General features: G+C 29.1%; 1 protein-coding gene across 1 annotated transcript; it reads left to right on the top strand.

Moving 5' to 3' along the window:
• Window positions 1-15,667: 15,667 nt before the first annotated feature.
• LOC112522257 (cytochrome P450 94C1) lies at window positions 15,668-17,312 on the top strand. The gene has a single exon (XM_025131375.1). The coding sequence runs from the start codon at window positions 15,668-15,670 to the stop codon at window positions 17,150-17,152; it is 1,485 nt and encodes a 494-aa protein (XP_024987143.1). The 3' UTR covers window positions 17,153-17,312.
• Window positions 17,313-17,382: the final 70 nt, after the last annotated feature.

The following is a 17,382-nucleotide window of genomic DNA, read 5'->3' as shown; positions in this document are numbered from 1 at the left end:
ATTAAAATGTCCATCATAAAAGTTAACTAAATTTAATATTATAAATAAAAATATATTAATTTCATGAGTTTTATTTCAACCAGTTACTCTATTAGTATTTCCACTAAATACATTCGATTTTTTAATCTTGTACTCATTTGACCCACATCGTGTGTTGATACTCGAAGTCAACCATACTCATCATCAGGTGTATTTATTTTCAAATTTTAATTGATGTATGTGGTTAATAATACCTCCTCTTCTTTATGTTATTAGTGGCGTTCAACAATTTAAAATATGTAACCAATCGTTTTTTTTTTTTAATTAAAGATAAAAATATTTGATAAGGACTCTTTCTCAATTCCTACATCTACATATGTCGTTCAAAATTATATTATTATTATTATGTTAATAAGATTTATTTTATTGAAAAACAGTCAAAAATCCTAAAAGTTATCCAAACAATCTTCATCGGAAATCGCAATTGGACTTTGGACGCATTCGAACCCGAAGGGCCATTCAACTTTGGAGAACGATAAACTCGATATTCACTCGTTTTATATTTAAAAAACGAATTGTGAAATAGATTTGACGTGAAGAAAGTAAATAAATGGCCGACATATATGATGTAATTTGAATAAAATGTTTTAAACACTTTAATTTGATGTGGGAGATGACACCCAACTGAAGCACCACAAAGGTGGTCGTCCCATTCCCAGATTATGATTATAGTCAACCAAATAATCACAAATTAATTATATGATTTGTTTATAAATAATGATATCAATTGAGATTTTATAATATTTAAGTTTCTGAGTGAAAGTTTGAAATCTGAAGCATATACATTTAAATTTGATTTTTAAATCTTTTTAAAATCATCTTTTTTTCTTAAAATAAATTTGAAAATTATAATTGTTTGTTTAACATTGAAAAAATCAAAATAGAAAAAGAAAAACATTTTATGTAATCTAAAATAAATAAATACTACAACAAAATTTATAAAATAATATAGTTGTAGGAGATGCTCTGATCTTTATTATATTATAGAGCATTTATGTTAAGCTTTTTAAAACTATTTTTTATGTATCAAGTACCACTTATCAATGCATATTATTTAAAATTTAAAGATTATAAGTTGATTAAGTATATGTACAACTTATTAAAAATTCATTTTTGAATTCGTGTAATTAAGTACAAAAAAATTTAAAACTCTTCATGTAACTAACCGAAGAATTAATACAAGAAAATCTCATTTTTTTTTATTAAATATATTATCTTTTTACTTTTAAATATAACATATCTTAAATATAGTTGTCAATTAAATTAAACGATCTTTAACCCCTAACAAAATACTTTAATTGTTTTTTTATGAAAAAAATCATAATTAAACCAAAATAAATATATTTTTATTTTTAAGTCTAAAGTATAATAAAACTTAAATAAATTAAACCATAAAATTAGAATTTTATCATTTTTAGTTTGAATCTCATATTGATATACTAGAAAGGTACTCGCTCAATTCAACGAGATACATCTCGATTCTAATGTTTCGTGTCTCTGCCGATGTTATAATACGGTTTTGAAAAAATGATAATGTTTTTATTTTTTAATATACTTGTAATCTTGAATTTTGGTTAATGTATATCAATAAACAGTACTTAATGCATAAAAATGGTTTTAAGAGTTTTTGTCAAATATTTTGTAATCTAGTATAGATAGTTTAAGATAAAATAATAACCAACACATCTCTAGATTTTTCACGGATACACTTCTAGTAAGTCATAATTATGACAATCCATGAAGTTGAATGTATATCCAGTCATTTTCTTGACAAATAAAAAAGTAAGATTCTAATTTACCAAATTATTCAACTATAAAGATGTAATGGAAACATGATGATTAGCATCAATTCATTTGGGGAATAATTGACCACTTAAACCTGAATCATGTGACACAAAGTAATGTAAAATAAAAGTCATTCCATGATGTCAAGCTTGTGATGCTAAAATCCAAGGCTATTATTGCAATTGCAATTGCAATTGCAACCACTTATGGTATATCTTTCTTTCTTTTTCTTTTTCATTTTGGTGTCCACTCAAAACCTTTGATCTTCACTCTGACATATATGAACACTTTTGACCCTAAAACATATTCAATCTTTTTTTATTAACCTGAATATTTCACACGTTATGTGAGCTGACTAATCTCAGAACGACCACCGATTTTGTAAGTAGCCTAGAGTCACCGCATTTGAACATATGTTGCTACAAGGAGATTTTTACTTCTCCTTGAATTTGAGCCTTTGATCTTCACTCCACATATATATGGTGCTTTGTTTTCTCCATTCTTTTTTGTAGTACATTTCCGCTCTCGAATTTGTACAACTGATCAATTTGGATCTGAAGAATAAATAAACCACGATATGTTAACGGTATCAATTAAACCCTTTTGTGATTTCATTAAACTTTCATATTTGATATTAATTATGATGGAGCTTAATCACTATTAATGAGCGGAGATATGAAGAAAGCAATTGCATATGGCCCCTTGTATATGAATGTCATGTCAATGAATAGTATAAACACGCATCAAGATATAATATAACTTGACTGACCATGTTCAGACATCATTTCTTTTTTTGTGTGTATATAATTGAAGAGATCTAACTTTTAATCACAAATGTGCACTTGCCAAATTGCTCCATTTAATTAGTATATCATTTTCATGATAACATCAACAATGATTTGTTATTGTTCATTTTTGGTGGTTTGAAGCAAAACAATGATTCATTTTCATGATAAAAAGCATTTGTAATAATAGTTACAATAATTGTGTTTGATATAAATTATAACTTAATGTTATTATATTAAATAAATAAAGGAAACATAATTGACTGAAAGAAAAAAAAACAATCATTTTTTGGCTCATATTGTTTCAAAATTCACAGCCCACGATCAAGTATACCACGCCACGTATCATCCCTATCTACCGTGAGAATCTAGCTGTTGTTTCATGCTCACCTTCCTTCATAAGAATAGTCTAGGATTAGTATGGATCTAGCCTTACTGTACCGGCTCCAGTTCTATTCAGAATAGGGCAAGAAAGTGGCTTGCCGCCTCAGTCACGAAGGAATACCGAAGAGCCTAAAGAGGGTGTTAGTGAACGGCGGCCGTAACTATAATGGTCCTAAGGATTCACAAACTCACACACAATCATGCAAACGTCTCACACGATTGTGCCAATTCTCTTCACGGTTCCACACAGCAATGCTAAAGTGCTATATGGTTGTGCCAGATTAAAGGAACATGTAAATGGTTCGTGTGGCTTCTGTATTCCGTTTCTTGGCTTTCTCTAGGTTGACTGTTTCATTAGTTCAACTCTGAATTACTCGATTTTTCAATAGTTAAACTCATTCTTTTACATAAAAACATTTACAAGATACGTATAAAAAGAATGCTATCTTCTTGTCTTTTTTTCCTTTGTTTTCCAATGGGTAACATACCTATTGCTTGTCGTTGCATTTTAACTCAAAAATACACCAACGTGCACTCAACCTTTCTTCAAGACCTGTTCTTGATATTTGATAGACCCTATTGCCAAATGTAAAAAGGGTCATCGATTTGTACGAAAAATCTTTAATACAGTATTTTTATCATCAGAATTAACATTGCTTTCAAAAAATATTAATAATTCATATAAAATCTTTTTTATGAGTATTCCTAAATGGAAAATAAATCAATAACTATTAATTAATACGTAGCATTATCAATATGTTCCACTGTTAAAGACACTCTATGATATACCTTTAATATATAGATTGACATCATTTGTGTTCACATTGTTGACTATTTAGAGTACTGTTGAACACTTTATGTAAATATCATAAATCAATTGGGTTCCCATCTCACCTCATATTAATGTTTTTTTATCACCGTTTTTAAACTTTTGGGGTTACAATAAACTTTTTCGGAATCATTAGCTTTAGAATCAAAAACCCATGTTGATTATAGCATGAGATCTTATTATTGTTTTAGAGATGGTATAGTACTTGAAATTCATGCATTCAATATTATGTAATAAAGTGTCAATAATATATGAAAAACAATAGCAGTTTTAAAATCTTAAATATGGATATAAGTTGGTCCGTATCATATGGTTGGTAATTTTTTTCAAAAGGTAAGAATTTTCTTAGTTGATAACCGTTAATCTACTATATTCTAATACAAAATAGAATTCATGTGGATAAAATAAAAATAAAAAAAAGTCAACTAGGGATGACCGATAGAGAATATAAATTAAGATTTCCAGTTTTCTAGACAAATATTATTAAACTTTGATATTAGATATAAAAAAACCCTTAAAGAAACAATAAGCAATAATATAAAATGAACGATAATTAATTAATTAATACATGTATGAACCTTATAGTATAATACTAATTTTTCTAGTCCTATTAAATACTAACTCTTTTATTAACTGTTTTTCCCTAACCGAAATTCAGTAGATTAATGAACATGTTCATTCTAACGTTTTCCTTTCCACTTATAAATCCATGTTTTTTCAACTATTGCATTTTTGTTCTTGGACTCTTATTACTTTTATATTATTCATATATGAGATATGATATCGGTTGAGAAGAGAAACAAAAGTTGTCTTATAAGATACTAGATACCTCCTATATCAGACACATTTTGAAAACTGTGAATCCAAGCATGGATAAATATATAGGATAATCTGGTACGATTAACTTGAGATGTTACAAATTAATGGTACCAGAGCCTGGAATGAACATGTGTGCCATCGAAGACGTTGGGCTCGCTAAGGGGTGTGTGGATTATGAGATCCCACACCGGTTGGGGAGAAAGGGTTTATAAGGGACTGAATACCTTATCTATCTGACGTGTTTTAAAAACGTAACTCCAAATATGAATAACAGGTCTGGCCCTTATGTTGGGCCAGATGTGTTGTCACCCAGGACAGCGGAGGCCCAAAGGTATCAAAGCCCAACTATTTTATACATGTTAGTAGGATCAGTTTTCTCATTTTTTTTTCTATAAAAAATTTACCGGCTCTTGCTCTTGAATCCTCACTCCAGTGTGAAACACCTGCTCTCTCGCTCTGCCTCTGCCTCTGCCTCTCAACCTCGACTTCTTGATCTCACGATTTGTGACACTCTCGCTCTCGGCTCTGCCCCTTCACCACTTTGATTCTGCTTCTGCCCTTTCATTCTCTTAAGCAAGGCCTTCACGCACCAAACGATGCTTCCATGTGTTCTCTTTGATTAGATTTAGGTGATTAGGTTATTTTTCTAATTTTGCTATTTGCTAATTTGTTGATTACTATCATTTGTTGTTTACTTGTTTATTATATTTCCAAAATATCTCAATTAATTGAGTTGCATCTTTATATTGACAACATTGTATCGAACAAATATAATTCATCGTGATAAGCAGCTATAAACATGATTACAGTTGAAATATACCATATATATACATATACATATATATATATATATATATTGATTGATTATATAAGTTAATAAAAAATTATAAACCGTATAAAAATAATATTTTGATTATAGTAAAATGAAAGTTAAAAAAAAACAAAAAATAGAATAAATAAAATTTAAAGAGTGAATAAAATGTAAAAATAGACTTATTTAATGTTTTAGAAAAGAATTAAGTTTTACTTTAAGGTTATGTTAGTAGATTATAATTTTATTTCATTTTGTTCCACTCTGTTCAATGGGATAAGAGTGAAACATGTATGTTCTATTTTGTTCATGTCTGTTTCACATAAAAGTCATGTCAAACATAGAACATGAATCTTTATTATGTTCTGTCATTGTCCAATGTAACAAAATCACCCTAAAAAAACTAATGTGTTATTTGTTTCATGGATTAAGACATATTGTTGACTCGTTATCCAAAATGACTAAAACCATAAAACCAACCCTAATAAATAAATTAAATAATACTTATTTATCTGATACGGTTAACATGAGATGTATCTCTTTAGTCGCACTAAAGAAAGGGAGTAGGGAGGTTAAGTGTCTATAACTTTTTGACATGTGAACATATTTAATTAGTTATGAATATAATAATAGAAAACTAAAACAAATAATAGGACGTCGGCCGTTAGTTATCACCAGAAACTGCGGCTGTTTCTTGTCCCATTGTTTCTTGATTTGACGTTTGCCAACTTGTTCTTTCTTTTTTCCACTTTCAAGAATTTATATAATAAAAAACTAACAATTCATATATATATATATATATATATATTTATTTATTTATTTATATATTTATATATGTGTGTGTGAATGCATATATATATATATATATATATGATTTGGATTAACAACAAAAATTAAAAAGTAAAAAGACAAAAATATTCCTCATATTTTTTATATAATCGAAAAAGAAATATTTACGTGTTTTTTTCATCTGCTAAAACGTATGTGTTTATATGTAATGAAGCTCAAATATAGTAGAAAGTGATAGGTTATTTTTCATTTTTCCTTATAAATTAAGGAATTATAAAATTAAATACGGGTACGTTGTTATAATTAAAAATAGCAACATGCATGATTCCGGTTGTAAAGCTAACCTGAAATATGTGGGTTAATTTATTATACATTTTTTAGGAATTACAATATAATATCAACAATAAAATACTGACACAAAACTATACCAACTAATCCATAAATCAATTAAATGAATATATTATTATTTTATTTTAAAAAAAATTGCATCAAAATAAAACCAACTTTCACCTTATTTTTATTTTTGAGAACCAACTTTTAAAATTATCATTTGAGGTCTCTATCAAACTTTTTGTTTATTTAAAGATCTTATTAGTCTGTTGACCTGTTAATGCTGACATCATCCAGATCTTTTGTCAACTAAGATATTCCACGTCATATTATATTTTTATTTTAAAATTAATATTTCATGTCATATTTAAAATTGCAAAATAATTATAAAAAAATAACTAAAAATCGTTTTTTTAAATTATTGTAATAAAATCTATTTTTCATTCCAAATCTATTTTTTTTTTTTTTTTAAATTCAGATATCAAATTGAAGATTTAAAAAAATCCAAATTACTAAAATAAAAATTATTTTTTACTAATGCAATAAAAAAATTAATTTAATAGAAAAAATTAATTGATGCAATAAAAAATAAATATCAAATATTTATTGATGCAATAAAAAATTAATTTTTTATTGATATTTATTTTTTATTGTATCAATTGATTTTTTAATTGCATTAGTAAAAACAATTTTCATTTTGGTAATTTGGTAATTTGGATTTTTTTTAAAAAAATAACTTTAATTTGATATCTGAAATTTTTTAAAACGTATTTTTGGAATGAAAACTAGATTTTATTATAATAATTAAAAAAATAAATTTTAGTTATTTTTCTATAATTATTTTATAATTTTAAATATGACATGGAATATTAGTTTTAAAATAAAAAATTAATATGACGTGGAATATTAGTTTTAAAATAAAAAATTAATATGACGTGGAATATTAGTTTTAAAATAAAAAGTTAATATGACGTGGAATATCTTAGTTGACAAAAGATCTGGATAATGTTAGCATTAACAGGTCAACAGGTCAACCAAACTCTTAAATAAACAAAAAGTTTGATAGAAACCCTTAAATGACAATTTTGAAAGTTGGTTTTCAAAAAAAAAAATCAGGTGAAAGTTGGTTTCATTTTGATGCAAATTTTCTTTTATTTTAATTAAACATAAGTAATATTTTAATTAAATGTCATTATAAGTTATAAATTTAATAAATAATATATTATAAAAAAAGAAAAGAAAAAAAGAAGATGTAGATGGAGATGCATGTTGAAGTCGACGGATTACAGCGGAAGTCGGCAGTAAGACAATTCTTCCCCCTTCGTCCCACATATGTTGGCCACGGGCCGCCGTCGCCGTCATGTAGTCGTACGTTGTCATCATGTTTAAAACCCATTGTTCTTTTCAAGTTGCCCACGTGTGATCGTTTATTAGAACAACTCTCTCTTTTTAGTATTTGTTTTGAATTTTGTTTTTGCATTGTCGGTGCATATTTTTTTTTCTTATTTAATTTCATTCTGATCTTTTTAATTCGTATAACAAGCTTTTCATTGTTTTATTTCATAGCCATAGTTTTTAATAAACATATATAATAATAATAATCGATTATTATTTTCATTGTAGGCGAAGACGAAGAATCGTGTGAGAAGAAGAGTTAAACTAATAAATATAAATAAAGAATCTGTACCCTTGATCATCTTTAATTTCAAACTCATCTATGAATTGTGTTTGATATGAATTGATCCGAGTGTGGAGATTTTTTCTTACGCTTATCATATTTACTCTTTTTCTCAACGGAACCCAACCATATAGACAAGTTGAAGAGTTGCTTTATGTAGTTTTTCGGTTATCTTTTATTATTATTGTTATTTTATTATTATCTAAGTTATTTCTATTTTTACTTCTTTTAAGATTATATATTATGTTGGTGTGTAAAGCCTAAAATGATGATAAGACAAATGACAATCCATAATTATTAAATAGAAAGACTAATTTTACAGCCGCCAATAAAGGTTAATTAAGTGAAGGGTAAGTTTGACCATTCACATTATCTACATTTTAATTCTTAACATGTATCTATAAAAACATAAAACTATAAATAAAAATGTTAAATTTCAAATTATCAAACTTGTGAATTCAAACACATTTAATTCATGTTCAATCATTCAACCTTTGGCCAACATGTTCAAATATGGCTACATAAACTTAATTTTATTAATTAGGGTGGGATTGATATACTGTACATTGTACAAGACATGACATAATATAATATAACGGAAAAGGGATCCATGTTTCACTTGTGGTATGACTTTTATGTGGAACAGACAAAAACAGAGTGGAACAGGTTGTTCCACCCCTACCCGCAAGATGGAAAAGGTGGAACATACTTATATTTTTACCAATATTATCTCAAAACAAAACTTAATTCTCTTCTAAAATATCAAATAGATCTTCTTTTGAAAATTTGTCCATTCTTTAAATTTTATCTTTTGTATTTTATGTATTCTAAAATTTTATTTTATTGTACTCAAAGTATTATTTTTATACAGTTTCTAATTAACTTATGTAATTTAATTATATATTAATAATAAAGAATAATGTAGATTAGGAATAATATAAAAAATAAAAACTACATAAACTTTTTATTTTTATGTGTCATTTTAATTGTTTCGATGAAAACTTTTTAATGATATATTTTGTTATAAAAATAATTATTTTATTATAATTTAATAAATTACATAAATTAATCAAAATATATAAACAACTTATTAAGGATAAATTGGTTATTGTACTTGTTCTGTTATGTATAGTTCTGTCTTCCAAACGCTGAACAACTGTCATGTTCTGTTTTGTCATGTTCTATCATGTCTAGACATCAAACGCACCTTTAATACATGTAATATGTATAACATCTATTGAAACTTTAGAATTTTGTTAATCCACAGTTACTTTTTACTACTTTTTGTTGTGTGGTGACTATGAGTATTACATTGATTTAGTTACACAACTACCTCATAGTTGTTTTTTTGTTTCTAGACAGACATACTGTATTGTTTTATAACAAAATAAGTAGAAAAAACTAAATAAATAATCATCGGGTTGTAGTGTCATTGGCATCCGTCTAAAATCATATTCAATCCGGAATTGAATCTAGCGAATCAAACTTATATTTTGGTGCTGAAAATGATGGATGAAATCCATTAATTGAAAAGGAAAACGAGAGAGAATTTATGTTGGATGAAGTCAGAATTTTATACGTTTCCGTATAATGAAAATAAACCGTCAACGGCAGACACGACTTTCGTACGATCTAACTCAATGCCCTATCTTTGGATAAGTCAAACGGAAATCCCCATTAACACTTCAAACCCAAATTCATGTCACTCGTTAATTCATTTAAAACACAAGCACTATACTTTATTAAGTGAATTCCATTTTGTTTTATATTTTTATTATACCCAAATCTTGTCAATAATTATATATAAAACCATAAGATCAAGAATTAATCAAAATATTTATAAAATCATATATTTATTAAAATAAATAAAACAATTAAAATTAATTTATACAAGTAATTTTCGTACATAATTGAACTACGGTTTAAACGCTGAGGTTAAGTCGGCCACCGCCGCCACTCATTTGATGACATCCAGTTGAGGTTTGTCGTCATATGTTTATGAATGTCGACATAACTTCACTCTTCTTCATCATGGTTGCCCCACATCACATACCATTTCATCTTTTTAAATATTTAAAAAAAATTAATTTTCTATTTGTCTTTTAAATAATAATATTACAGCAAGAAAAAATTAATTTATATTATTAAACGTTATCATCTCACAATAATTCGTTTGTCTCAAAATTTTAAATGTACCAAAATTGAAAAGAAAAAAATAACGATGATTGCAACGTTTTTCAAATTTGTAACTGATAAATTTGATTTATTTTTAATAATAATTAAAGCAATAAATACATATATTTTAAACAATTAATAATCTAAGACCATCATAACATAAAATTCTAGACGTCAATTGCACACATTGTTTGGTAAAATAGTTATACAAATTTTGACATATGCCCGACCTATTAATTACATAAACATTGCATGACTAATTAATAACAGCTTTAATTATTTAAATAAATCAAGTTTTTTTAGAAAAATGTGAAATTATTGTTATGTAGTAGTCTAGTCCAAACACAACACATGTTGTTAATACAAAACCGTTATTTTAGAAAAAATTATACCATAAATAATAAAATATAAATTAAAAGAAATGTTTGAAGTGATTTTTTAATAAACATGTATCAAATTTTTACACGTTACGTGATTTTATTTTTATTGTTGAATATTTTACATATCTAAAACGTTTTTTTCATTGATTTAAATTAGGTAATATATAGTTATTTTATTTGTTATAATATAAGTAAATTACTTTCCTTGTGTAAGATATTCTATAAAATCGGGCAAAATTATTGAACCAGTAATTTTTTACTTTTTATGGCAGATAGAGTGGTACATCTCATTTAAAAATCAGTGAACAAACCCACGATATGGGAAATCGTGGCAAAATCACCACATTTTGTGGATTTCATGTATGCGTAGAGGGACTAGCAACTCCGCAAGTCTAACATGCAGAGCATGGCACAGTTTTTTAGGTTGATTTGGGGACAAAATCGAATAATAATAGATGATGGGACGATGCAACTATTCTCACATTGAGAAGTCAAATAAGATTAAATGGTCTAACTCACGGCTACTCCCAAAGAAGCCTAACTAAATTTGCGATGATATGCGTCTGTGTCAAACTTGCGAACCTGTTGGGCCTACCAGAACGATAAGGAAACTCTCTCATTTCATAGCTCTCGGGCCTATTTTAACTCACTCTATTGAGTTACAGCCGGGTTTTGCAAGGAAGCATCTCGACAGACCCCTTAGATTTCCCACATAGGAGATTGAGACACAACCCCAGGGACCAATTGAAAGGGATGTAACGCAGCTTGGTGACTTCTACAAAATGGTGAGATTTTGCAACATTTTGTGTATTTGTGGGCCAAATCAGTTTTTTGGCTGAGATATGGCCTACGAGATATGAAAAGTCAAAGCTTAAACCCATAATTGGGAGAAGCTCATCCGAAACTAGAGCGCTTCCTTGTTCGTAGACAAAGCAGATTCGGAATTGTCCACCTGAATTATTCTTGGTTGTGAGACACATTCACATTCAATATAAGTCCCCAAAATCCAAATAAATATAAGAAAAAAAAATGAAAAATTAGAAGGAGGTCGAACTTCTTGTTCTCGAATGAAAAAAAAAATGAATATTCAATTTAAATTAATAAAAAATTTGGGCTCAATCTGAAGAGAGTCTCCAGCCCAGCACTGCACAAATATGCTCCAGACATATATATCATAGCAGTGGGAGGAGCCCGGGGCTCTAACCGCGTGCCTGTTGAAGAAAAGCTTCATTAATGCCTAATTCATGTCGAGTAGACCAATTCTTCAAATTAACGAGTTTTTCTCTCAGCCATTTGATCCCCGTAAAAGTCGCATTGAAGCCCTTACAAACTTATGTGCAAGTGAAATTCTTAGTTATTTCATGATATCTTATAAAAAACAATTATTTGGTGGATGCTCAACTAAAAAATGACTAGTTGATTGATTTTTTCATAAAACTAATGATTAAGTTCTAAATATACAAACAAATTCAAAGTCCTTTTTCGTTATAAAAGATGATTATGTTCAATTAATTCCATAATGCAGCATATGAACGAATTTTATGCTACAATAAAAACTTTGAAAATAAATATTTAAAGAGTGAAATAATGTTTTAATAGACTAATAAAATATTTTAATATTATAATCAATGTTGGATTCTCTAAAATAAGGAATCTGTTGGAAATTAATGTAATCCTTGTTTATTTTTTTAAAGAAATTTGTTGGAGATACAATGCTCTTTTTTTTTGGGGGGGGGGGGGGGGTCACAGGATTCCGACGGAACTCGAAGGAATTGAAATAACCAATTACACACCAAATTTTATTCGGACGTTTTGTTTACCTATGGAATATTGAATTCCATACATTACATCATTCATGGATTTGGTTATTCCATCACAATTGAGAAGGAATTCAATTACATTTCATTCTATTTTCTAAAAAAACAATTATCCCCATCTTCCCTATTTGACCTGAACCACCGCTGACCATCACCATTTGAAGCACCGTTGATCACCATCATTCTGAATCATCGCTTACCACCACCAAACTGAACCACCAACGATCTAAACCATCACCGACCACCACCGTTCTGAACCACCGATCCAAACCACTGCTGACCACCACTGTTTTGAACCACTGTCAACCACCATTGATCTGAACACAATTCTGAACCACTGTCGACTGCCATCGTTCTAAACCAATGCCGACCATCGTTCTGAACCACTGCCCACCACCACCACCAATTTGGACTACCGTTTAGAACCACTGATTGCAAATCACCAAATTTGTACAAACCGTACAAACCATCCTCATCCATCGATTTCATTATTTAATCTTATGGAAAAAAAAATCATGAAATTGTTTAATTTTGTGAAATTATTTCATATAATTTTTTTTTTGATAAAGTTGTTTTATATATGGTTATGAAATTGTTTCATATAATACTTAATGAAAGTTTAATGAAACTGTTTCATATATTTTTCTAAAATTAAAATAATAAAGATAATAATATCCATGATTAACACCCTACACAATGAAAATGATTAATCAACGTCTCATAATTACAAAAAATGAACAAAATGCAAAATTATGATTGATTGAATGAGATTTACACGTTTTATACAAATTAAATGGTTTACATTTGATCGTTTTTCTCCCTCTATATATTATTCTTTTCCGTTAATGCAACACCTTGGATCCCCGAATAATAAAACATTTTATTAATAGAAAATCAAGGTTGTTAATTGTTTTCAGACAACTTTAAATTTATGTTAAGCAAATTATCTGACAAAGTGTTGCTAACTAATAAAATAAATAAATATTTAAATTGACATGTTGAAATTAATTAACTCTAATATACAAATCATATGTGGTTTATATATAATTAATTTATCAAAACACCTGGTTACTATGTACTTTATAATTTATCACATAATATTTTATAACATCAGAAATAAATTAATTTATAGTTGTAGAATATGATTTAAAAAATAAACATCCAATATCCAAATCACTTCTTCATTGATGTTACAAATTATCCCATTTTAATTCTTATATATTACTTTATTTTAAATGATTAAGTACATGAACTATTTTTTTGATTTAAAAAACAATTGAATTTTCTCATTTTAAATGATTAAGTTCTCGAACTGTTTTCTTTAAATAAAAAAACCATTGAATTTTCAACATTTGAATGAAAAAATCGTTGAATTTTCTCATTTTGGATGATTAAGTAATCGAACAGTTTTTTAATAAATTAAACAATCAAACTTTTAAAATTTGGTTACATACATTTTTTTAACCTAGAAAACTATTTGTAACCGGTTATCTTTTGATTTTTTCCTCTTTTAATAGATAACAAATAGATCAAAGAAAGGGAGATCAATGGTCGATGCCAAAAATATGTTAGGTGATATGAATAATGGACAACGTTGAGGCAGCGAAGAGTGGTGAGCGGGAGTGATATCGTTTGATTGTGAGGGGTTTTAGTGGTGTGGGGTTGAGCACAATAAAACTGATGTAAGTTTGTTCTTATTTTAAAATATTCCTAGTCAATTATATGTAGTTTGTTTTTAATTAAAAGATGTAGGTAAGCAAGTTTTAGAAGTCTGATGGTTTATCTATTCAAAGAAAATGTTTAGGGACTTTGTTATTCAAAATAAAAAAGTTAAATGATTTTTCGATTAAAAAAAAATAGTTCACAGACTTAATCATTCAAAATGAGAAAGTTTAATGGTTTTTTCATTAAAAAAAATAGTTTAAAGACTTAATCATTCAAAATATGCTAGTTATTGAGTTTTTTCAAACTCTTCAATTTAAACTACTAATTAAATATTTGAACAATTTTTTATTTAGTTAATTTTTTTAAAAAAATAAGAATTTATTTGTTTAATAATAAATTAGAAGGATACTCATGCAATGCATCGAGACACATTTCTATTTCAATGTTTCGTTTTATTTTTTATCTATGTCGATATAATACGATTTTATGTGGTTTTGAGAAAACGATAAATGTTTTTATTTTTGAATAAAATATAAATTTGAAAATATCATATAAAATTTGTAAAAAATATATCAATATTAGTATTAAATTAACTATTTAAAAGTTTTTGTTTGTGTATTTTTTTTAATTCAAATTTTTTTACTATAATTTAATTTAATGCAACGAACTAACTTAATTTAAATTTAATAATATATTTTTTTATAAAGATAATAATTAAGTAATTCTATTATAACTCAATAATTATATTAATTATATTTTAAAATGAGATGTTTATTCTTTATTTGATTATGATTATCTGCAGTTAGTTACACGAATTCAAACATAAAACTTTAATAAGTTCTACTTATATACAATTTATTTGTAATCTTGAATTTTAAGTATTATCCATCAATAAACAATACTTTATGCATAAAAATAATTTTAAGAGTGTTTATCAAAATGCTTTATAATATAATATAATATAGATATTCATTCAGATATGAAAATTTATTGGGTATTTCTTAATTTTTAAATTTTTTAAAATTAATTTATATCTATAAATTTCCCCTTTTTTTAATAATTACCCGAAAAGTAAGCACACACCACAAGTCTCAAAATACCAACTTGACAACTTCGAAATATCTAAAAACATTAAACTAAAATAAGCACGTGGGTACGGGAGTGTTGTTTGCAATAAGCCATGACGTACCCTCCGCCTTCACCACGTGTATCCCTCCCTCCAACCTCCAATTCACGCATGCCTTACTTATGACCTATTTATTCATTCACCCCAACCCCCTCATCTTTTACCATTTGCCCATTTCTCCCCCTCATCCAATATTCGCCTTATATAATACAAACCATATCCCCAACCATCATCACTTCATCACCATCAAAACAAATGGAACTCCAAGCTTCATTTTGCTTTCTCTTCTTCACCTTCACCGCCGTTTTCTCCCTCTTCTCTTTATCTCTCTTCATCCTCCGTCTCAAGCCCTGCTGCAACTGCGACGTCTGCACCGCCTTCATCAATCGGAGCTGGGCGGCTGAGTTCGTTAATCTTTCGGACTGGTACACACACCTCCTCCGTAAATCTCCCACCGGAACCATCCATCTTCACGTACTCAATAACATCATCACCGCCAACCCAGATAACGTTGAGTACATGATCAAGACCAATTTTGATAACTATCCAAAAGGCAAAGCTTTTTCCGCCATTCTCGGAGACCTCCTTGGCAGAGGTATTTTCAATGTCGACGGTAATTGCTGGAGGTTCCAGAGGAAAATGGCGAGTTTGGAACTTGGGAGTTTGTCTATTAGATCGCACGCTTTGAGTGTTGTGGTAGAAGAGATAGAATCCAGGCTTATTCCATTCTTTTCGTCGGTGGCCGATAAAGACGGTGACGTTTTGGATTTGCAAGATATTTTCAGGAGGTTTTCTTTTGATAGCATTTGTAAGTTCTCATTTGGGTTGGATCCAGGTAGCTTGAAACCCTCACTGCCTGTTTCAGACCTCGAGTCAGCCTTCGATCTGAGCTCCAAGCTCTGCGCCGAAAGAGGGTTGGCGCCGACTCCATTGGTATGGAAGATGAAGAGACTTTTCAACTTGGGGAGTGAGAAAAAGCTCAAAGAATCCATCAAGATTGTGAAAAGAATGGCGGATCAAGTGATCAAGACACGAAGAGTAACTGGTCCTTCTTCAAACAATGATTTGCTTTCAAGATTCATGGGTTCCATCAGTGATGATGATTACCTCAGAGACATCGTCATCAGTTTTCTTTTAGCCGGAAGAGACACGGTGGCGTCCGCCTTGACCAGCTTCTTCTTGTTACTGTCACAAAACCCGAAAGTCGTAGAAAAGATCCGTGAGGAATCTGATCGGGTCATGGGCACGACCCTTGACACACTAGCCAGCTTTGGAGACCTACGACACTTGCATTACTTACGAGCAGCATTACACGAAAGCATGAGGCTTTACCCACCAGTCCAATTCGATTCCAAGTTCGCAGAACAAGATGATGTTCTTCCAGATGGCACTTTCGTGAGGAGAGGGAGTCGGGTCACATACCATCCATATGCAATGGGTCGGATGGAGCGAATATGGGGCCCCGACTCATTGGAGTTCAAGCCGGATCGATGGATCCGAGATGGGATGTTTAAACCCGAAAGTGCATACAAATACCCAGTGTATCAAGGTGGAGTTAGGGTTTGTTTGGGGAAGGAGATGTCATTGATGGAAATGCAAATTGCTTCACTGTCGTTGATTCGGAGGTTTGATGTGAGAGTGGTGAATCCTAGTCAGACACTACGGTTTTCTCCGGGGTTGACTGCCAACGTGAGTGGTGGACTTCCGGCGGTGGTCCGACGAAGAGATGTGCCGGAGTAGCAGTTGCAATTAGGGGTTTGCATTAGTTAAATTTATATGTATAAATACACATGCCGTAGGGAATGAGTATTTAACTGTGATGGTTGCTTGCATGCCACCCTAATACTGTAATTTGTAAATAAAAAAATGTCTTTAATCCACTAATTTTCTTGTCAAAGAATACTAATTTGTTAACATTTAGCAATTAAAAGGAAGGGTTTATATATGTATTATTGTATATATTATATAGT

The sequence above is a fragment of the Cynara cardunculus genome, assembly GCF_001531365.2.
Source record: "Cynara cardunculus var. scolymus isolate 2C chromosome LG 11, CcrdV1, whole genome shotgun sequence".
NCBI classification, from domain to species: domain Eukaryota; kingdom Viridiplantae; phylum Streptophyta; class Magnoliopsida; order Asterales; family Asteraceae; genus Cynara; species Cynara cardunculus.
This window is presented reverse-complemented; position numbering and strand designations above follow the sequence as displayed.

Coding starts and splice junctions, on each gene's coding strand:
- LOC112522257 (XM_025131375.1), top strand. CDS start 15,668: ATGGAACTCCAAGCTTCATTTTGCTTTCTCTTCTTCACCTTCACCGCC.